Here is a 21,974-nt window from a genome sequence, read left to right as displayed (position 1 = left end):
TAAAGATGATGCAGGCCATTGCCAGGCCACCACCTAAAAAATTTTTTTTTTAAAATTTTTTTTCATATGTTAGTGCCGGCCAATGATAGCTAAAATGTAATTTTTTTTACATAAAGCTAGTGCCGGCCATTGCTAGGCCACCACCAAAAAATAACTTTTTTTGAATTTTTTCGTATACTGATGCCGGCCAATAACAGCCCAAAATGTAAATTTTTTTTTACATCAAGGTGGTGCCGGTCATTGTCAAGCCACCACAAAAAAAAAGCATTTTTTTTGAATTTTTTCGTATAGTGGTGCCTTTCAATGACAGCCCAAAATGTAAAATTTTTTTTACATAAAGGTGGTGCCGGCCATTGTCAGGCCACCACCAAAAATTTTTTTTTTTGAATTTTTTCGTATACTGGTGCCGACCAATGACAGCCCAAAATGTAATTTTTTTTTACATAAAAGTGGTGCCAGCCATTGACAGACCAGCATCCAAAATTTTTTTTTCCTTTTTTTCTCTGTTTACCAATATGATACGAGTTAAAAAAAATACACTAGTTTCGGCCATTGACAGGCCAGAATCAAAAAAATTATTTTTTTAAGTCTGACACAATTATCAGTCAATCATGGGTCCAAAATACCAGGTGGTGCCGACCATTGATAGGCCACAACCCCATTTTACTGTTCATTTTAGGTTATTTTGGTGATTGTTTTTTAACCTGAGTTATTTTTGTAAATATAAAAATTTTTTAGATTATTTTGGTAAAATAGTAAATAAATATAACTTCAAGGTAGGTCAATTATGCATGGAGGAAATCGACGGGAAAAAGGCTTTCAAACTTTGGATAAAAAATTCATATCCCCTGAATAATAATATCTTCAAGGTTGATTTGCAAAGCTTCATTTGCTCTGAAATGTAGAAGGAAGCACAAAATTCACAATACCAAATGATACATATCTTCTTTGTGGCAAAACAATAATGATATGAAAGTTGTACAAATATAAACATCCTCTTATTTAGGATAAACCAAGATGATGTCATAACATGTTATACATAATATGCTTCTATAAATCTGCTAAAGATATCCAATCATTCATTAGCTACAGTTAAATCCCAAGCAAATCCATTTGAACCATTTCCCAATAGGTAGATATGCATAATTACTCTGCTAGGTATCAGCATCATTAATGGTTTCTCAATTCCATCAAAGAATTGTATTTGTAATCAAGGGCGAAAAAATATGGCAACATCTTCTCGCGTTATATCAGCTTTACTTGTGTTTAGAACAGTTTTCAGCTCGTGTAAGTGCATCTGTAAGAATATCTATTGTCCAATTCTTCATGTCCTCCTACATACAAGAAGAAAACCAACAAGATTCGAAAACCATCAACATCCGGGGTTTTTCTATTACAGCTTATTAGCTAATGCAATATTATTGAAAATCATCTAAATGCGTTCAATGCAAGCATAAAAAAACTACACGATGCCATAGTCCAACTGCCATTTAGAAAGGGCACAGACAATAAGAAAAATTAACAGATTCATAGATTTGATCATCAAACAAAATTGAGTATCAGATATGTGGCTTACCATATGCAACGGTTCACCAGTTCTTATTTTTGCATTTGGACGAGCAAGCTTGGATTCAAAAGGAGTTCTTGGTCTGACTTCTCTAATTTCTTCCCACTCTTCACGAGTAAGCATCCGAATGGTGCCTTGACCAGGAGGAGCATTCTTTATCTTTCGCTCAATCATTTCCTGGGACTTTGATTCATCATGCTGCCAATGGACAAAATATCAATAAAACAAATACCTCTGCATTTGATAGTAAGTACTGACCAAGAGTACTTAATGAGACACGTAACTGTTTTAAGACGATTCATGAAGCATAAACACAGAAACATTAATGTGTAATGATGAGTGAATTTGGAAGGCTCATGTCCTATTTCATTTTGGCAAGAAGACTGCGACCGAAGACACAACATACATAATTAAAAAAAGAACCCATCACTGACCTCATTCTATAACTAGTGTCTAATTTTGTTGAGCGAATTTTGTTTTCCTCCTGATACCTTGTATTTAGTCATTGTGCAGAATGAAAAATCCGATGTCTGGGGGGTTAACCAGAGTGACAACATAACCAAAAAGGATTTCTTCGAACTGTTTTAACTATGATCTAAGAATAAACTTCCAGAATAGATGCTTTTCAAAATGATTATTTTACTCTACATTGAAGTATCCATAGAAGAAAATATAATATATTAAGCTTTCCATACTCAAGGCAGCCTAAAAGACCATATAGTTTATTAGACCGATCAGCTAGGAGATCAGCTAGGAGCAACCATCAAACTAAGTAAATGACAGACAAAATTCCTAGTAAAAACATGGATTGAAAGAACAAACCATCATGAGCAGCTTTGCAAAAAGTGCAATTCCAGCTACAGCAAGATACATTGGCAGTGTTGCTGTATCTAGAAAGGATCTTGATTCGGGAACCTCCACAAACAACTGAGCCTTCTTGGGGTTCCTCCTTTTCCTCGTCTTCTCGATTTCAGGAACCTTTTTCTTCAAGGTTTCAGAAGGACCATCATCACGGGATAATGTATGCAACAACCTCCGAAACAACGACGAGTTTTGACTAACCCTATTCATGTTACCTAGAAGATGATATGATCTACTTATCCAAGTATGTCAATGAATAAAACCATTAAAACAAAAGCACCCCAAAGCTTAAACCACAAATAAAAACAGAGAATGAAAATCGAAAAATAAAGACTCTCAACTCATTAACCTTCTGCCAGTAAAAGCCACCTGCAATTAAAAAAGCAAGAAACTTTTAAAATTAATCCCTTACCAACATAGCAAGAATACAATCACTCATAATCTTTCGCTGAAAGGACCAGTTTTTTTTTCATTAATTCCGTCTAACATCTGTAGTACGAACCTGGCAAAGCTTATGAACTGATCGTGAAGTTATGAAATCAACTTGCCCCTAACAATTAGGGGCAAAGACAAGGACGTTGAGTCGAGAAAACGATAAAGGAGAAGTGCGAAGTTGAGTAAAGGCAGCTCGTTTCCACTCAATTGAAGCAAAATATGAAAAACCCAATAATACCCAATTTAACTAATGAATTGAACAGTTCACTAAAGAGTATTGACAAATGAAAATGTGGGAAACCAGGCAAAAGGAAAGAAAAAAAAAGGTTACCTGCAGCAACTGGTGATCGTCGCAAGCTGAGACTTGAGCTTTCCTTTGTAGATATGACGAGAGCCGAGACAATTGAGAAAGGAAACGAGGAGTGGCCCATACATGAGCCCCAACAAAATTGGGTAGGTTTGGGTTTGAGCGTGAATTAAAAAAAAAGAAAAAAACCTTTTTGGTAAATATTTTTATTTTTATTGTTGTTACTATTATAACTTTAATTCAATTTTTTTTTAAAAATAAAAGGAAGATCTTTTACATGAGTAATTTCTTTAACTTTTTTTCCTTTCATACTAGTAATTTCTTCAATTAATGTTTAAGAAAGGTAACTTAATTTTATAATCAAATCTGTTGATTGTTGAAGTCAATAAAGACTTCTATAATAAAATTGAAAGGAAAGAGAAAAGAACACGAGATAAAAATCCATCCAATTAGATAATACCAAGAATCCACAATTAAATAAGGACGAATATTTATTATATTTCCAGAAATGATCTTAAAAAAATTAACATGCATCTCTTTTTTAAAATATTTATTCTTTTAGTATTTCATTATACTTGTTAACCCCTAAATATAATTACAAAACAAAATGGCTAACAATTAAAGTTTCGGATCATTTATGAAGTTCAAAAATTGCATCAACCAGTAATTTTGTCAATTAGCAGTTTTCAAATTCCCTAAAAAAGAATTTCAAAGCTTGTCAGCTGGGTACTCTGTATCTGTATATAGATGTATCCACCTTTAATACAACAATAGGCATGTCTAAATGAATCTCAAGTCAAAAGTGTTGAAGTTACAAAGAGAAAAGTGACCATAATTTAAACATTCAAATACTGGTGAAGCCATTGTAGTTGTTGTATAAACTGATGCAACAATGAAGAGAAAATTTCGTCGCCATATATTGTTTTCCTTCATCATATATATATTTTGACCCAATGAACTATGCTGTGGTTCGTTCATATGTCTGAAAACTTTAGCTTTGCACAGTTTGTTCTCAGAAGGATGGGAGAATCAAAGGGAAAAGTGCCGATCAATGGCAACATATCTGCCTCGACTGTTAAGGAAACACTTCGTTTGATTGTGGAGTCCTCAAATGCTAGAAATTATTAGACATGCAAAGTCGACAACTGAAGGCGCGTTATCAAGTGCCTTTTGCTAGTCTGCTCAGGAACGAGACAACATCATCTGATGAACCAAGTAAATATCGAGCAGATGTACGCTTCCGTCCGACAGCACAGGAGAAGTAGTTATCTCCTTTGAGATCAAGCACGCTCCAGGCCATCTTTTCCTTCTCCTTTACCTTTTCCGGTGATGCACGCCGTGAACTCCCACCGCTATGGTTATTGCCAGTTCTTTTATCAGGAGCCGGGGATGGTTTGGGTGTCTTTGTTTGTGATGATTTTGGCCCACTTTTGGCTGCTGGAAGCTTCGAGGGAGCCTTTTTCTCAGTAGGTAACTTTGGTGCATCGATTGGCTTGCATTTTGCCATATTTACATCAGAAGGCAGCTCTGGCTCAAAAAATGTATAAACATCTTCATCCTGTTGAAATGACGAAAATTTTCTTATCGTTAAAGGGCGTCAAACAAAGTTCAATATCATGCAATGTTCTGGCATTTCTTTCTAGTAATTAAAGTGTGAACATTATAGTTTCAGCACTTTCCACAATCCTATTATCAGAACATGATTAATCCAGTTAAAATAACCAATGCACCAAGATTTACTAATGAACCATGCCTCCACACCATGGTGAGGTTGCTCCAATTCGTTTTGCGACCTTAAAGATGCCTCTCATTATTTCCCATAACGCAGCAGTGTTGTTTGTTTATTAGAATGCCTTTATGCAAGATTGAAGAGAATATTACCTTCCCCAGGAAATGTCCAACACAAAGGACATAATCAATTGGTGTTGTCATCGACGTGTTGTGAACTATTTCTCCTAAAATACGATCAATAGCTGCCCCCTGGATTTAAATGAAATTATCAAATAGAGGCAAGGAGGAATCTCCAATGCCACTAAACTAAAAACATATTCAAATAGAACAAACAAAATCTATATGAGGTGAACAGGAAGTTACCTTTGTAACACCAACAGGTCGCACCTCAACCGATCGACTCCCTTGAACAACATCAACAGATGCATTAGAAATGGGGCCGGTCCAGAGATGCTGCAGCATATCTCTAGCCTGAAGTCTTCCAAATTCAACATCTATAGACAAAATAACATGAAAGGGAACACAAGGAAGGTTCAGACAAGCAGGGTTGGTATCAATCAAGAGAAAACTCGAAAATCAAACAGACCAAGTACCTGCATACTTGTAATTCCATACGAGCGATGTAGTGCGGATCTCAAACTCTGATCTTGGTGTTCTTTCAGTGAAATACTCAAAAACATGCTGCCATCATGCCATCAGCATCATTAGGCAAAGCAGGAAAGACAGATTGGATGAAGAGTACATCAATTACAATCTTGTTACCTTCAGACTATCAACCCATTCCATGTTCAAGTGTTCTGGCATGGTTGTCATCCAGTCACCCTTTGTATGGCGTAGAAACATACCATTTTCTGCGGCCAACCACATGTCATACTCCGCAAAGTTCTGTGAGAGCAATCAGGTGGTTTTGATAGAGGACAAACTTAGGATAGAGCAGAAAGAAAGAAAATTCCAAGCGTACCTTGTCCAAGACTTCACTTTTGCTCCCACTAAGGACAACTATCGTCGTCTTTTTATCATTACAGAGAGCTGTCAAGTGTTCTTTTAATTCCGGGTGCAAATTAGGATTCTTTTCTCTGATTTGATCACTTCTATTCCCAGAAGTATCCACAGGTTCGGTTAATGTTGAATTAAAACCCTGAGTTTTGGGCCATCCCCAAGATGAGGTCAACAAGGGAAGCATTTATGACATTAATAGTATGCCTCCAGGAAAAGATTGCAAGGGAAAAAGAAAATCAAAGAGCTAGCAATCACATTAGCAAACATAGATGGCAATGGTCAGATTATGTAAAAATGTTAACTTGCCTTTAGTTGATACAAAAACAATCATAAGCCCCTTGGGCTTGATGTGTATCTTATACTTGCAGGCCTTGGATAAAGCTTTTACTAGCTGAGGGGCATTTTAAAATAACATAAGAGATTGTAGGTCAAACAATCATACCAGTATCAGTAATCTATTGCCAGACAGCAAGTAACGTTCCACTGCATCATTCTGTGGAAGCTCAGGAGGCTCTTTGCTTGTCCTTAGCTGTGCTTCAACAACAGTATCGTTCAGTTCACTGCAAAGTATTTACAGGAAACTCAAATCTCAGTGAATCCCGGCATGACATGGTTAGCATTTAGCAGAACATGGACACGTTAACTTTAATGAGGAAAAGACATTACATTTCTACTTCATTTCTTTTAATCATTGGGAAAGAAATGTACTGATCTTAAAGAGTGAACAGAAAGAATTAGTACCAATAATCTCTACCATTTACATACTTGTTAAGGCACCTAAGCTAAAAGTAAATGGCCAAGGAATAGAGATCAAACTTGGCAATACCAAACTTCAAAATCAGCTAATATGGGGCAACACCACATATTTGCGCTTGTGAGCAAGTCAAATTGACAATTAAACAAAATGGGCTGACATGTGAATGCCTAATACAAGACAACAAGCGACTTTGTCCAAACTAACTGAAGGTTGATTGGAAAGGGAAATGTAATAATCATCAGTACTAATGGGAAACTGAGTGCCTTTAAAAGAAAATTATATATATAATGACATATCAAGATAATATCTTGTCCATCTACGTTTTTGATAGATGAAATAAGCAGACCTGAGAATTTAGTTTCCTATGTGACTGAGGCAAAAATCAATGATGCCTAGCTAACTAAATTAGAAAATAGATTGCTACTTTTGATAATGTACATCAATGCAACAAAAGCTGATGGAGGGTTGACCATGGCCAAACCAGATAACTTCTGTATGAAGTTGGGAAAGGTCATAGTGCAAATGACCTTAACAAATGCAGTAAAATTTCAAAATTTACATGCACTTGAACAATGTAAGAAAATCATAATTGTGTCCTCTTTCACATTCACGTAAATCTTTAAAAGAAAAGGCTATGTTTTCAACTATAAAATTCTCCATTGCCAGATTAATGAACCTCAGCCTGAATTTAGCAGAATATATTTCAACACTAAAACCATGTTGAAAGTGAAATAGAACTAATTGGCCTATTAGAGGAAAATTTGCCCACCTATATGATGAACATGTTCTAGAGAGTTTCAGAACTCTTAAGAACGAGACAAACAGCCAGAAGATATATTCAAAACTGCAGACAAATATCGTTGCGTACCTTACAAACATTTCAGCCCATTCTTGAGCAGTGTGCTTTGTCACATGATGGAAATTGTGTTGATGTCGCTTCTCCCTTTCTTCAGCCGACATGTTCAAAGCCTGGGCAATAGAAGCCGCAACTTCAGTGATATTCCAAGGATTTACTAGAATTGCGCCAGCACCCAGAGATTGTGCAGCACCAGCAAACTGCAAGATACATCAAGGATATCAAGGTTAGAAAGAACTACTTTTACTAACTTGAGTATAGCACTTCAGTACTTTGAGAGCAAGAATTTTGATTAACCTATTAAGTCTTCAATATAGCATGAAAATCAAGTACAGCAAAACTAGTCTCGTTCAACCCAAAAACATGCAATGAATACTTTTAAGTAGTAAGTAATTACTTCACTGAGAATGAGGACCCCTTTCTTTGCTTCTTGGCAAGCAACAAACTCATAACTGACAAGGTTCATGCCATCCCTTAAAGATGTGACAAGTGCTACATCTGAAGAAGAAAAGGTCATCCATTATTAAATACAACAATCCACAACTAAAAACAGTATAATGAAAATTTTGGTGCTAAGAACCATATCCTGGAATCAATCATAACCAAAATGCTATTGTCATATGGGCCTTGCGAGAAGCTGAAAAGCAATATTCTAAAGTGGATTTCACTAGTTCCCTGAAGACTGATAAATATTTAAAAGACATTGAGGATACAATTCATCAAGATTGCTAATCCTGTGATCACAACAATCGATTGACATTCCAGGTTACAACAATGGCAACTTCATAATAAAGTCTCTAATTGTACAGACTTATTGGATTTCTCCAGATATTATTCTTTAGAGAACAACCGTCAGCCTTTCCTCAGAACTATCCAAATTAGTTTCAAGTTCCAAAAAAGTTACAGATGTCATATGATTCTTCAATGTGCCAAAACACAATAAAACAGTTAGATTGTGATGTACAGAAAAAACAAATGAACCAGTTATGCTTTCCCTAGAATATTTACTTGCAAGAAGTGAAACCAGGGCCTTTGTTTATGTCTTAAGTACTAACTGTAATTGCAACTACAACAGACGACCAAATCAATCAACATCTGAATCCATAGAGAACAAATCGAAAAGAAAAAGTAGAAGATAAATACTAATTTAAAAATGTTTAGTGGCAAAACAATTACGAATCAACCAAATAAAGTAATAAACTGAAGAATGAAAATAAATTGAAGATAAAAAGAAAAATAATTCAACAAGTACCGGTAACAGCATATAATGCACATAGTGCGTGAAAGTCAAGTGAACGATCCTGTAAAGCGAAAAAAGTACATAGAAAAATCCCCGTTATTAGAAATCCATGAAAGCAAACAAAAACTTAAAATAATGATCTCTCTTCCTTGCACAGTCCAAAGTCCAAACTTCAAATGCTGGTAGAAACTCAAAGATGAAACCAAGAAACCTATGATTATAAACGGGTTCAATTATAACAAATTAAGGAACATTCAGGATAAGACAAATAATACACAACCTGAAATTCAACCTATTATAATTCATTTTAGACAATATATCACTCTCCTATACATGAATATTTCTCATCCTAGTCTAGCAAGTTCATGAAAGTAAAAGTTTTTAATATCTCAGAGTCTCCACAAAAAGGTGAGTACTTCCTTTTCATTTAAAACTTTAGTCAATTTAGGTATCTATCTTCCTAAGGCACTACACCACATAATCAAACTATGAATTGAGGATTGAGAATATAACTACAAGAACTCATGGTAAACTTTTACAACTTTGGCAAGGGAAGAGTAGAGAGAAATAGAGTGAAAAAAATTCAGTGTTTCTGAGTTCTTCAGTAGAGGATTCAGAGGTGAAAGTTACCACCCAAAAATCCATTTTAGTAATGGTTTGAATTTGGGGCATACTGTTAATTCTGGGGAAAAACCATTATGATAAATTCTCAACTCTACTTTTATTTCAAAACAAGAAAGGATAATTGTTTCTTCTACTCTACTCTCTCTTCCATTTAATGTCCAACAGAAATGGCTACTCTTTAACATTTTTCTACAAGATGTTCCATATTTATCTCCCACCAGACTAAAAGAATGATAATAAGATAATAAGATAAAAAGATAAATGCTAGAATGCCAAGATGACAGGCAACAGAAATCCTGCAGGCAAAAGAGTTCAAATCAAAGTTTCATGAAGCTAGCAGATAAAATACAAGCAAAGAAAAAAAACACAGGCATGAAATTATTAGGATGCCAAAGACAAACCAGGTGATGTATTGGTACTGCAGTCAGTGATCCAAATCGACCATTAATTCGCCCAACAATTTCATGAACTTGGCTTGTAAGTTTCTGGTCTGCGAACAATAATAAGTAAAATTAAGAATTACATTCAGCCAAACACATTAATCAGGAATTTTCCAAATAATTTCATTATTTATAAAAATGACCATATTAAAGTTTAAAAATAATATGACCAAATTGAGCATGCATGATGAACCCAAGGAATCTGTAAGAAAAAGTTGACAACATTATCATCCTGCCTTTCGCATTTACTACCAGAGTTGGTAGTAAAACATATCAAATTCCTTTTCATTCGACAAAAGAAACTCAAGAAAGGTTTCTGAAGGGCGTGAGTAACTGTAAAAAGAAGAATGTTAATTATCTTCAACTTTGGTCAGGAAGCGAAACATACTTCAGGAGAGCAATTGAGGAATTAGAATAGCATATTTATATGTCAAATCTCGACTCTTACATCATTTCCTGGTTCAGATTTCAAGTCAGGTTGGTTTGTTATTCAGGAAAACAAAATCCTTTATAAACTAATTGATATTTTTTATAACATATTTGGGCATGCAATTGATAATACATATTGAGTATAGCAAGTGAACTAAAATTTCAAGCTCATGTTGTATCCTGCACTTTCCTCTTTAAAGCTTCTAATTGCTAATTGATAGCCTGGTAACTTGCTCAGTCTACAACATCTGGAGGCTCTTTATGCCAAACGACTAGTAAATACACCATTGACAATTCCAAAACAGATTTAAGGTTAAAAAATCTACACAATTGCTGCCCAAGATGGAACTCAAGAATATTAAAAACTAACAATAACATATCTTTCTTGTAAAGGAAAACTAACTCCAGAAATATGCTATACCTGGCAAACACATAAACAGTATTAGAACACATATCTACAAACAAGAGAAACAAAGAAGCATACATTCAGGAACATCAGTTCTTGTTGGCACTGCAATTTGCAGCAAAACCACTTTATCACGCCAGTTAGGATTTTCCTCAAGGAACTTTTCAAATGCCAGTATCTTTTGGGGAATTCCTTTAATCATATCAAGACGATCAACACCAAGCATTACCTGCCAAGTTAGGACAGTTAATAATAAGCACACAGAGCAACAAATAAAATAATACGTCACAGCAATATAAGGCCACAAAAGACTTATATTAGAAAACCAAAAAGAGAAGATATAGAAGAGAGAAATGTTCTTTCTACATGGATTTACAAACATGTATAATAAACTGGCAAACACTTCTACATTATACTGCTTTGAAAGGTGAAATAGAAATAAAAATGAAAAAAGGAAAAAGAAAATTTCAATCTAAAAGGGATAAATAGCTGAAATTGAGCTGGCTGTTAAGTGGTGCTATACCCCATCTGTTAAATATTGGGTTTCCTAGTCTTATAAAGTCTCTCCACTTAATGCCAACTGTTTTTACGTTAGATGCTTAACAAGTATACATCCTAGTATTAACATTAAAATATTATAAACTATGCATACATATCTACATGTCTATATAATCAGTTTGTGTATGTATATATTCCATAGTAATTCAAACATGGCATGACTAGAAATCAGGGTAGAATTTTTTTATTAACAAACACTGAAAATAGTTTTGGTCAAAACAATTGCACAAGATGTTGATCACACACTTACAAAACCAGAAATCACAGATTTCAAATTTAGCAACAAACAAGCAGATAAAGAAATTAAAGGTTATAAGAATGTCATAAGGTAAATAAAGCATCTACCTTTCGGCCAGAAAACCTTTCTTTCAATTCTTTGATGTGTTCCTGGACCTGAGGAACCAGAAGTGCGTTTTGGAACCGTAGAGAGTCTATCCCAATAGGAAACTGATGTCTCAAGCAATTAAAGAACCAAAAAGACAAGTATAAGCATAATTTGCAATTAGTTTGAAGGAAAAACATGTTTAAACTAATATTCCTAGTACAGCATATAAAACAACAAGCTATGAAGAATAAAGGCATAGGAGAAGTCAAGTGAAAAAAAAGGAAATAAAGGAATCAAACATACCGCAGCAACACGGGTCAGCCTCCCTTGATCCTCGACTCCTTCAGGTGTCCCCTCAATTCCAAGAATTCGAGTACAGGCACTAACAAAATGTCTGGCATAGTCATAGGTATGAAAACTGGAACGCATACAACAAAATGAAAACAATGGTTATCTGCACATTAGGCAAATAGTTATAGAAGTCTAAGAAACACACTCTCAGAGGTGATCCAATCATAGGGAATGAACCACTTCAAAGTGATAAAACCATGAGACCTATTAGAATCAAATGCAATCCATCTTTAATACAAACATCTATACAAATAAGGATTTTTTGTTTTTATTTTGCCAACTTTGCTTTAATAGTAAGCTTTATAAAAATTTGAGAAACACACTCTCAGAGCTGATCTAATAATAGGTGTGATAAAATCATGAGACCTATTAGAATCAAATGCAACACATCTTAAATACAAACATATACAAATAACGATTTTTTTTGTTTTTATTTTGCCGACTTTTCTTCACTAATAAGCATCACTTCCCTGTAGATTTTCAGAAAGCTTAACTGCAAGAGGTCATGCAATTCTAAAACCACATAATCCTGCTTGTTTTAAACTAGCACATGTTAGTTACGATAAGTGAAATTAACAAATTTCTGGACCAGCTAAACTTCAATAATCTGCAGATTAAAATAATTAAATTAACAAGGCAGAGAAAATGTCAGTGTGATAATTGCCAATAGAAATGTCCACCATTCACAACCAAATTGTAAAACAATGAACCTTGCATAAGTACAAAGAATACCAACAGCAAAAATTAGAGGGGTAAATAGGCTAAGAGGAAAAGTTAACTAGCTATACTATGCATATCCAGATTTCACCAATTGAGATAGACTGATAACTTATGTTTGAAAAGTAAAATATATCAATCATGTTAAGATGAAGTGCAATAAGTCAGCAAAAATGCAGCAGAAACCTACCCAACCAAGTCAGCAGCAAGAACTGAACGCAAAAGCTCAGATCTGGATGGCAGTGTCCTATGAATTTCAGAAGAAGGGAATGGTGTATGTAGAAACCAACCAACTTTCATATTATTGTTGTGGTTCTTCAGGCATTCGGGAAGATACATTAGGTGGTAATCATGGCACCAGACAACATCCCCCTCTTCATAGTGCATATTTACGACATCAGCAAACATTTGATTGGCTTTCTTGTATGCAGCAAACTGGGACTGGAAACTTCTTGTAGTAGCAAGGCGGTCTTCTTGAGGAAGTCCAAGGTAGTGAAATAGAGGCCACAATATATTATTGCAATAACCATTGTAGTACTGATGAACAATCTCTTCATCAAGGAATACTGGGATACACCACTGCATGATAAGTGCCTTCAATCTAAATTGCCTATATAACATATAATCAGATTGCATTCCAGAAAGAGTGTTTCAAAAGCAGCTAAATACCTTTTCAGCTAAAGCTTTAGTAAGTGCCTTCTGTCCAATCTCATCCGGAACATTCACACCAGCCCATCCAATCCACCTTGTTTCAAACTCCTTGACACCTGGAAAGTTCATCTAAAGTTATCCTGTAATGGTAAATGTAGAAATGTTGACACAAGACCCAAGTAAACCAGGGAGTTAATAGCTTACCCAAGAGAGCAGTTACAAGACCTCCAGCACTTATTTCCAGTGACCATGAATCTTCACCCCTCCTCACGGCAGAAACAGGAAGCCTATTGGCCACTACCAACAGTCGTTGCCTAAAAGGCCTTCCATCTTGTCTTTCGCATCCCTCAGTCAGTGCCCTTGCAACTGCAGCGTCTTCCAAGTATTTTTCGACAAAAGCAGCCCTAGAGTTGTCACCTTCTCTAAAACGTGGTCCATTCTCAGATACTTCAGCCCCCTTACGAATATCAATCACTTCATCTAAATGGGAAGTTCTGTTGCTTTTCCTTTGCTCCCTTAGCTCTCTATCACGCAAAAGGCGTTCCGTGCGAGTTGGTATATGCGGCGAATTACCGTTGTACTTGTTTCCAGGCATACGCTCAATCTAGAAACCAACCACCAATACCAATTTTATAAGCTCTCAGAATAATTTTATGTCCTGCATTTTTGTTTTAGTAAATTAAGCGTATTAATCAGCAGCATAATTCTGAGAAAGCTCTGCATCTTACTAAGATTACGTACTGTAAAAACACGACGACGGTCAATGATTTTGTACAAATAGTTACTAAGATTTCCATTGTCTTTAAAAACTTGTTACTGCCTAAATTTCTTCCCAAAAAGAATCAAACAAAAGGACAGAAAAATATGAAAAGATAACAAATAAAATGGGATCCACTGAATTTGATGAAAAAATGGGGTCTACCATGAATTTTTATAATAATTCAAGCCCAAGATTTCTTTCGGACCAAAATCCACTATGTATAAAAATCGCATAGGAAAAAGAAGCAAGAATGACACATTAGCAGAGCCGAACTATAGAGAATATAAAATCCACGCGGCTATGTAGTTCCCTTCATTTTTCAAGATTCCGCAACAACCTATCATCCAGGTTAAAATCCAACCCATTGCACGCAAAAATTAAAAGAATCTTTTTTAGTTAAAACATTGGAAGCTTATTAAACTCGAAGAATCTATCTTAAGTCTTAACCAGTTTAAAATAGCAAAAAGTAGTGAAAAAAAAAAGAAAAAAAAATTCCCACCTTTGAGACCAAATCCTAAAAACCAAACAACCCAATATTTCCTATAAGAAAAGTTAACCTGCTTACGCTTTGCTACAATACATGAACTTCTGTACTAAAACTGAAGCACCAAAGGATTAGATAAGAAAGGTAAAGAAATGAAACAGAAAGAAAATTCCAGAGTCTAGTTGTGGGTGGGAGAGAGTTATCATAGCAGGACAAAAAGTAAGGAAGGAACACAATTCTTGTGAAATCTTTATATGGGCACTTAAAGCCCGCCATGCAGCTGCAGGTGACACAAGAAAGAACATAAGATCGTGTAGAAAAGGGAAAGAAAAAGTTTTACCAACAAAAAACCAGAAAATACGTAGTATAGTAAAATACTAATCAAAACCTCGGAAGACTCAAGAAATTGGGACATTTCAGTCAAGTAATTTAATAGTGTTTAAATGATCATTACTAAAAAATCTATGACGAAAGCACTTAGGAAAGATCTGCTTTTCCTACACGTTCCTCCGTGGGTCCGACTCAGGTAAGGCCACATGAGCATTTTCCAGGTCTTATCGGGTATTTGAACAGATTGCTAAAGAAATCTGAACCGCTTCAATATCAATTTTAATTTATTTTGGTTTTCTTTTAGTGGGAAAAAATATTGTGTCTTTTATTCCGCATGGAAGGGTAATCTTTTGTCTTTTTCAAATAAAATAAAACAATCAAATCTTTTACTTATTATAATTAATAATTAAGCCTGTCCTATTTTCTAAAAACAACAACGAAAACAAAAGTATAAACCAATTGTTTTTACCCCTTTCAAGGAAAGGAAACAAAAGTTTGTATTTAAGTCCTCTGCTGATTTTGTCAAAAGGTTCCAGATATCAATGTACTACCCTTGAAAACTATGGCATTCTCTAGAACGTAAAATAGAGAGAAAACAAGAGCCGTCACCATTTATATATACACACTAATGTGACAAGTACGTAACTGTTTGGAGAAGCTGTGAAATGGAAGAAAGTGACTAAACAAATAGTTTAAAAACTAATAAAGCTGATAAGAAAATAGATGAAGTAATAATATGGACACTTAATTTTTCAGAAGTTGCATGCAAAATAAAACATGAAGTGTGCCAAAAGTCCTATCATTACAGCTCGTTTCCAACCCAAAAATTTTGGCTTTTTTGTACGAGCTATTATTAGTAGAGTATGTATTTGGCACACTAGGACATAAATTTTTTTATTTCACAAACAATATAAAAAAATTGATGTGTATTTTAAAAAAAAACTAATTTACCATTTCCCTATAAAGATATTTGTTTAGTGTTTAAAAACTCCCTATCAAATATTTTTCCACAAATCAACTAATCTCTATTATTAATTTTCAATGAAACTGATTATAAAGAAACAAATGGTTGATATCAAGTTGTCCCTTAATCCATTTTAATTGACCAAAGAAAGAAGTAATAATAAACAAAATGCAAAATGCTGTGCAATGCAACAATTAATCAACATTTAGAGACAAGTCAAATATCTTTTTTTTCTTTACATCTATGGGAGAAAATCTAAGGGGCGTGGTAACTGCTAAGGTCCAACTTTTGCTCTAAGAAAAGAAACCAGTAAATCAAAATCTTAGTAAAATTAGGTATACTCTTACTAAAATAGGTGTAAAATCTTGTAATAGTGTCAACAATACGAATATGTACCACGCGGAAAGATTTCAATTTATTAATATTTAAAAAGGAAAAGAAGATAAATCAATGTTATAATTAACGAGGACTGTTATTTTTAAAAATGTTTTTTTTATCTCCTAATTTACATATAAAGGAATACAAAATAAACAATAAAATTAGGATTTAACTTAAATGATCATACAAGTTAGAAAGAAGACATCTTGGAGGATACTTGAGTCCCTTCTTGTAGTTTAAATACGAGAAAGAGAGATTCCAATAGAAGAGGTGACCACTGATAGTGTAGTGTGTGAACCTCACAGTGTGGAATCGGAGGATGAACTACAAACTCTAATGGAAAAGCATTTCATAAAATTATTTATGCTAATAATAAAATATTTGATTGAATTAGTCACATAACTCAGAGAAAAGACTAACAAATTAACTTTTTCAAAAACAACTTATCTTTCTGTATTTTTATAAATATCTTTCATAACTACCCACTCTTATCTCCTACTCCTCTCATTTCCTTTAAAAATTTACTTTCTATTTTAATTTATTTTTTAAATATAACCATTTTTAATAAATATTATTACTTTAAAAAAAACCTTCTTTTATTTTATCCACAAAATGACTGATGAATTCTAATATACTTAAGAGGCATATACGACGTGGTTTAAGCCACTAAATAGTGACAAAAAACATTGACCAGTTCAATCCCCATATACTTTCCTTCCCTCGTTAAAACCAAAAGAAGAAAGCATGTATGGCTCGAGCAGCATTCTAGGCATGAAAAAGGGGTCATACATGACAATCATGATTTGTTTCAATTTTGACAAACTTATTTGTCTTCATTATATTCAACACATCAAATCCCTCTTCACCTTAAAAAAAACACATAAAACGTTTCTGCAATATAATTTAATAATGCTTTTCACATTAGATCTATAAACAATTTAGGGCCCGTACTAGGAATCTCCAAATGTGTTTTAGCTAAAATCTTCCTATTACTTTTAACTTTATTAAAAATTCATTTCACCAACTTTTCTAGTCTAATTTCTACCCGTTTTCTTGAATTACTTTACCTTTTGTTTTGGGAGAATATTATCTTTAGCATTTTATTATAAGGTTTCTACTTTTATATTTTAACATATATTGTATTTTTAGTGCCCTGTACAAATTTAAGAATTCTACTGATTATATATATATAAATTTAGTCCTTTGTACCTTTATCGTGCAAAGGATTAATAAAGTAAATGCGCATAGAGAGACCAGCAACTGGACCACGCTAGCAATGCGCATTTTATAAACTAGTCCAGATAAAAAGTAGTTTTTAGGGGAATATTACATTTTACACTTTTTTCTAGTAACATTTCTGTTACTTATGAGACCAGTTATCTCATTCGTTGACAGTAAAATTGTCAACTTTTACAAACAGAATTAATAGAATCACGTATATCCTTATATTGTAATAATAAATTAAAGAAATTTGTGACAATCTTTTAATAGGTGAAATTAAATATAAATGCACAGACAGAGCCACTAGACCTGGCAACTCAAAAGCGCATTTAATAACATGTTTTCCCCTCTATTTTCCTCTCTATTTCGAACTGAAAAACATCAGCATGGAAAATAAGCAACTAGAAGTGCGACAATAATCTTCTTTAGTGTTTTCTTCAATGCAATTCCTATTCACTAATTTATAGAAAAATATTATGCGACTAAATGCACTCTAATTTATATTCTCTTATATGTTTTAATAGTAATAATACCAACTAAACTAAACCTAAATCAATCTCCTTGATTAATTTTTTGGGTAATTTTGAGTAGACCAAAGAATAAAAGCACTAAGCAATGTCGATTGCGATGACATGTCAACCCCTGCTCTGTTGAGTGGGGGGGGGGTGGGGCTACTTGTACTCTTTGAGTGGTGCAGCCAGCAACCTTTAACTGCTGGCACAAGAAAAGGCAAATTTTTTGCCTGTGGGAGAACAACCAAATGGGGCAACCATTTCCCTATTTTCCTAGTGGGGAATTCTGAATGAACAGACATTTTCCCACCTTGGGACATTGACGCAACTCAAGAACGGACATGTTTTTTTACGTAAAGCACCGAAGAGATAAGCCAAAATGCTTGGTCTACACGTATTCCTAATCCGATTCCTTGAAAGAAAACTTGAATGACAATGGCTTTAGCCATATTAACAGATAGTACATATTAGGAATCTCCTTGGTACCTAACCTGATGATCGAAAATGATTTGCCACCAACTTGTATAGTATGATTAGAAAGACTTATATACCTAACCCGGTTACACGCTCTGCATATTGCAAGCAAACTTTCTAAAAGTCAAACAATGAAGAGATTCCAAAGCATAAAATTTGTTGCTCAGCTAGATTACAATTCACCAAAAGCAATTCAAGTAATTCTGTTGATTTACCAGAGTTAAGCAATAGCAATCAAAGAAACAAGAAAAAGATAAACTGAGACAGTAAAGACGTGCGTCAATGAAATCCAGTAAAATGGAAAACATAAGCAATCTGGTGCTAGAAAATGTCGGAAATTAATGGTACAGATAGGTAAGTAAATGCCGCTACTTACGGTCTAAGAGGAAATGAGGAAGAACTGCATGGACTTGCTACAGGGGAAGGTTGCAACTTTTGGACTTCAAAAAAGAAATAATGAGCAAACAGAAATATACTTTTTAAATATAATTTTGAATTATGACTATCGTCCAAATAAAAAAGCGAAGAAAGGAAAGACAGATACCGGAAAAGAACCATAATACAAGTGACTAAATCGATGAAAGGGAGGAAAAGGGAAATGAGCGAAGACCAGAAATTGACAGAAAGGACTTGCATGCTGGTTTGTTCTTTTTCTGTGCTAAACGAAGGCAAGTGGGCGGTTGGTATTATTGCTTGTGGTCAGAGATAAAAAGAAAGATATTGGGGATCCTAGAGCGTGAGTGCCCGTGAAAAGATACACTAGTAGCCACTCGCCAGGGAATTTTCAGTGAAGGCATAAATTTGTTACTCGTTCACGAAAGGTTGGTACCCACAATTTGTGGGTCCCGTAAAAATTTAAGTCACAGATTTCTTGCCTGGGATGGGGTTGGGACCTTGGCTGGCCGAATCGCCTGATAGATGATACTAACCATCCAGTCTGGCAAACACTTTCGTGGAGCAAAAATGACCTCATAGGCCATACCCATGTCAAAATACTTTAAAAAGATCTCTGAAATATATGTTGAGCCTAAGAAAATATTTCTAATGTGGCCCCAGGGAACTGCCATCTCGCAAAACGTCTAAAACATGAGCCTTTCAGCCTCAGAGGCTCAAACTAAGGGCCCACTATTGGCAAGTGGCTACTATAACAAGTTGTTCAGAGTTTTTTTTTTTATGAGAATAATGGAGAAAAACACTACTCTGCTTCTGAAATTCTTCATGATTTTCCTTTCCTTCTCCTGGGATAAGATCTGTTGATCTAACCAGTAACCACCATACAAAAACATTTCAACCCACGTAATAAGAAGGTAACGGTTACAAAGGCCTTTTACCATCAATGCTGCAAGTCATTGAGCAAAATTTTCAAAAAAAGGGGGGGGGGAATTAACAATCTTTTTTTCTTAGTTAAAATGTTTTAAAGATACTCAAAGCATCGACTACTAAGTTTTTTATATGAAAATGAAGAGAAAAACAGAGTGAAACATAGAAGGAACTCAAATTACATGCATCGTACTAAGAGAAATACAGCTTACCTCAATTACGATTTGAAAAGAGAAAGAATGAACTCTGTTTTCAGTCTACAGATGAATCTGTTTTTCAAGTTCTGGTTGTTGTGAAGGTGGAGATATATACTATTCTTGTCTAACGAATCAGAGAATCTGTGCATACGAAGTGAAGACACATAAATGCCTTAATTCCAATGGAGTTCTTACTCCCTCTTTTGCAACCAGACCAACTAAAATTAGTGTCATTTTATCCACACTCTCAGAATAGCAAGATGACAGCAATTTGGCCAGTTAGCCAAAAGAGTTGTCATTTTCTTCACTAATGATTTTGGCTCTTTTCCTTCTAGTGTATAATCCTTAAAACTCCAATTATTGAGCTTGTTTCCCAAAGTTAAAAATTACACCGTAAAAGCTACAGGGGTAGTTAAGACTTAACGTCACAGTCCCCTGGGTCTCAAAGAAATATCCTCTGGCAATTTTTTGTATTTGGAAAATCCAGATTCAATTGGCTGCAAAGCCAGCTATATGATTTAACTGCTCGAAAATGCTAGCCCCTCCAAGGCCGCATTGGCTATAAAAGTTTTTGCTAATCTACAGTGCCTCATTAAATGAACCTGTTTAGTGCTTTTCCGCAGTCTAACAATAAAAGAAAGTCTATGCAGTTCTGCTAAGTGCTAGCCACTAAACTCAGATTCCAGGGATATACTTAAGTTCCACTCAATCACTATCGTGACAAAATTGAGACTAGACAACTTCAGTGATGCGCCAAGCCAAGATTAAGTACTAACGGTAGTTAATATACTTTACTCGAGTAATAGTATATAAACTTGAATTTAAAGCACTTTAAAAAAATTAAGTAAGTTAATTGAGTTTTAACTCGATTGGTATCGAAATTATTATTAAAATTTAAATGTTTAAAGTAGGATGAGATCATGAATAGTTCTCTTTTGTATAAAAAAATTTTAAATAAAATATTTCAACCATACTAGATTAAAAAAAATACCTTCTTAAAAAAATTATTTTTAAAAATTAATGACTTAAATATTTAAATTTATTTTATCAGTAATGTTTTTGATAGATTTATCAGTATAATTTTAACAAAATAAGTATCACTCAACTTATAATACCAGACTTTATAATTAACCTACGCTTGTAGAAAAATAAAGCAGTATAATTAGAGACTTGTCTTTCCTGAAAACTAAAATGTTTACATAATATAATTTCAATACCACCATATGAATCTAACAGCTTTCCTATAACTATATTTCATCCAAACTATCAAATAAGTAAACGATACTGATAACCGTTTCAAGTTACAACACAGCAGAAATTTGCTTAGAAAGAGTAAATTAGCCTTTTATATAAACAAAAAAAAGGGTATTATTTACAGTTCAAAGAAATCCAGAAATAGACCGAATCTTTTAGAAAAATAAATAATAAAGCAATTACCATTATTCGAAAACAAAGAAAATCTCGATATTGGAAACAAAAGAAACAAAAGTTTCTTTCTATATACTCCAAAATTTACTCTCTCGTTTCACAGCAACCAAACAGAGCAGCCTCGAAAGAATGAACATCATTTCTCAATGAAAATTCTAAAAAAGATTTAAAGAAAACAACGACGAAAATCAGACGGACCTCTAATTTTCGAAATACTAAACAAAACAACAACAGCAACAATAAGAAGAAGAACAATCAATGATTTTCGAAATTTAAGCTAAAAAAAAAAACCAGAACAAATAAGAAAAACAGAGAAAAATGAACGAAAAAAAAGATTTAAAAAGAAGAGGAACTAACCTTGATAAAATGTAGAAGTAGATCTGATGTTTGAGCAAAGAGCTCAAATGCTAAGGAATTTCAAAAGAACAAAGCTAAAAATTAATGGAGATCAAAGTCGAAGCGCGATTAAGAGAACAAAAAGAAAAACTTAGTGAGGGAATTTTCTGGAGAGAAAACGAAGGAACGGAAGAGAGGAGGGTATTTATAGGAGAGAATCAAAGAGGCTTTTTCTTTTGGCGGGGGAGAGAGAGAGAGAGAGAGAGTAATGGCTATGGCTGGGAGACTGTTGGCTTCGCTTTGGTTGTGCCCAATC

General features: G+C 34.3%; 2 protein-coding genes across 17 annotated transcripts; both read right to left on the bottom strand.

Moving 5' to 3' along the window:
- Positions 1-976: 976 nt before the first annotated feature.
- Positions 977-3,331, bottom strand: LOC107928121 (uncharacterized). Of its 6 annotated transcripts, none has more exons than XM_016859298.2 (5): positions 3,195-3,313; positions 2,778-2,797; positions 2,390-2,643; positions 1,577-1,765; positions 977-1,334 (listed from the first exon to the last, which is right to left on the bottom strand). In XM_016859298.2, the coding sequence occupies exons 1-5, from the start codon at positions 3,296-3,298 to the stop codon at positions 1,257-1,259; spliced, it is 645 nt and encodes a 214-aa protein (XP_016714787.1). In that variant the 5' UTR covers positions 3,299-3,313; the 3' UTR covers positions 977-1,256. The 6 variants fall into 6 exon arrangements, with proteins under 6 accessions (XP_016714787.1, XP_016714791.1, XP_040942762.1 ...); XM_016859302.2 differs by having other exon boundaries at positions 2,770-2,797; positions 3,195-3,308; XM_041086828.1 differs by lacking the exon at positions 3,195-3,313 and adding an exon at positions 2,931-3,188 and having other exon boundaries at positions 2,770-2,797.
- Positions 3,332-3,873: 542 nt separating this feature from the next.
- On the bottom strand, positions 3,874-21,974 carry LOC107928095 (alpha,alpha-trehalose-phosphate synthase [UDP-forming] 1). Of its 11 annotated transcripts, none has more exons than XM_041086826.1 (19): positions 19,910-20,121; positions 18,754-18,817; positions 13,459-13,912; positions 13,273-13,370; positions 12,794-13,182; positions 11,839-11,953; positions 11,556-11,657; positions 10,731-10,881; positions 9,779-9,867; positions 8,766-8,814; positions 7,911-8,011; positions 7,526-7,713; positions 6,343-6,460; positions 5,863-6,039; positions 5,664-5,786; positions 5,495-5,582; positions 5,265-5,395; positions 5,052-5,150; positions 3,874-4,728 (listed from the first exon to the last, which is right to left on the bottom strand). In XM_041086826.1, exons 3-19 carry the CDS (start codon positions 13,847-13,849, stop codon positions 4,330-4,332), a joined length of 2,808 nt encoding a protein of 935 aa, XP_040942760.1. In that variant the 5' UTR covers positions 13,850-13,912; positions 18,754-18,817; positions 19,910-20,121; the 3' UTR covers positions 3,874-4,329. The 11 variants fall into 11 exon arrangements, 10 of the variants coding, with proteins under 10 accessions (XP_040942760.1, XP_016714736.1, XP_016714737.1 ...); XM_016859247.2 differs by lacking the exon at positions 19,910-20,121 and adding an exon at positions 18,922-19,088; XM_016859248.2 differs by lacking the exons at positions 18,754-18,817; positions 19,910-20,121 and adding an exon at positions 21,680-21,974.

The sequence above is a fragment of the Gossypium hirsutum genome, chromosome D01, assembly GCF_007990345.1.
Source record: "Gossypium hirsutum isolate 1008001.06 chromosome D01, Gossypium_hirsutum_v2.1, whole genome shotgun sequence".
NCBI classification, from domain to species: Eukaryota; Viridiplantae; Streptophyta; class Magnoliopsida; order Malvales; family Malvaceae; genus Gossypium; species Gossypium hirsutum.
The sequence above is the reverse complement of the archived record's forward strand: the minus strand, read 5'-3'. Positions and strand labels throughout refer to the sequence as shown.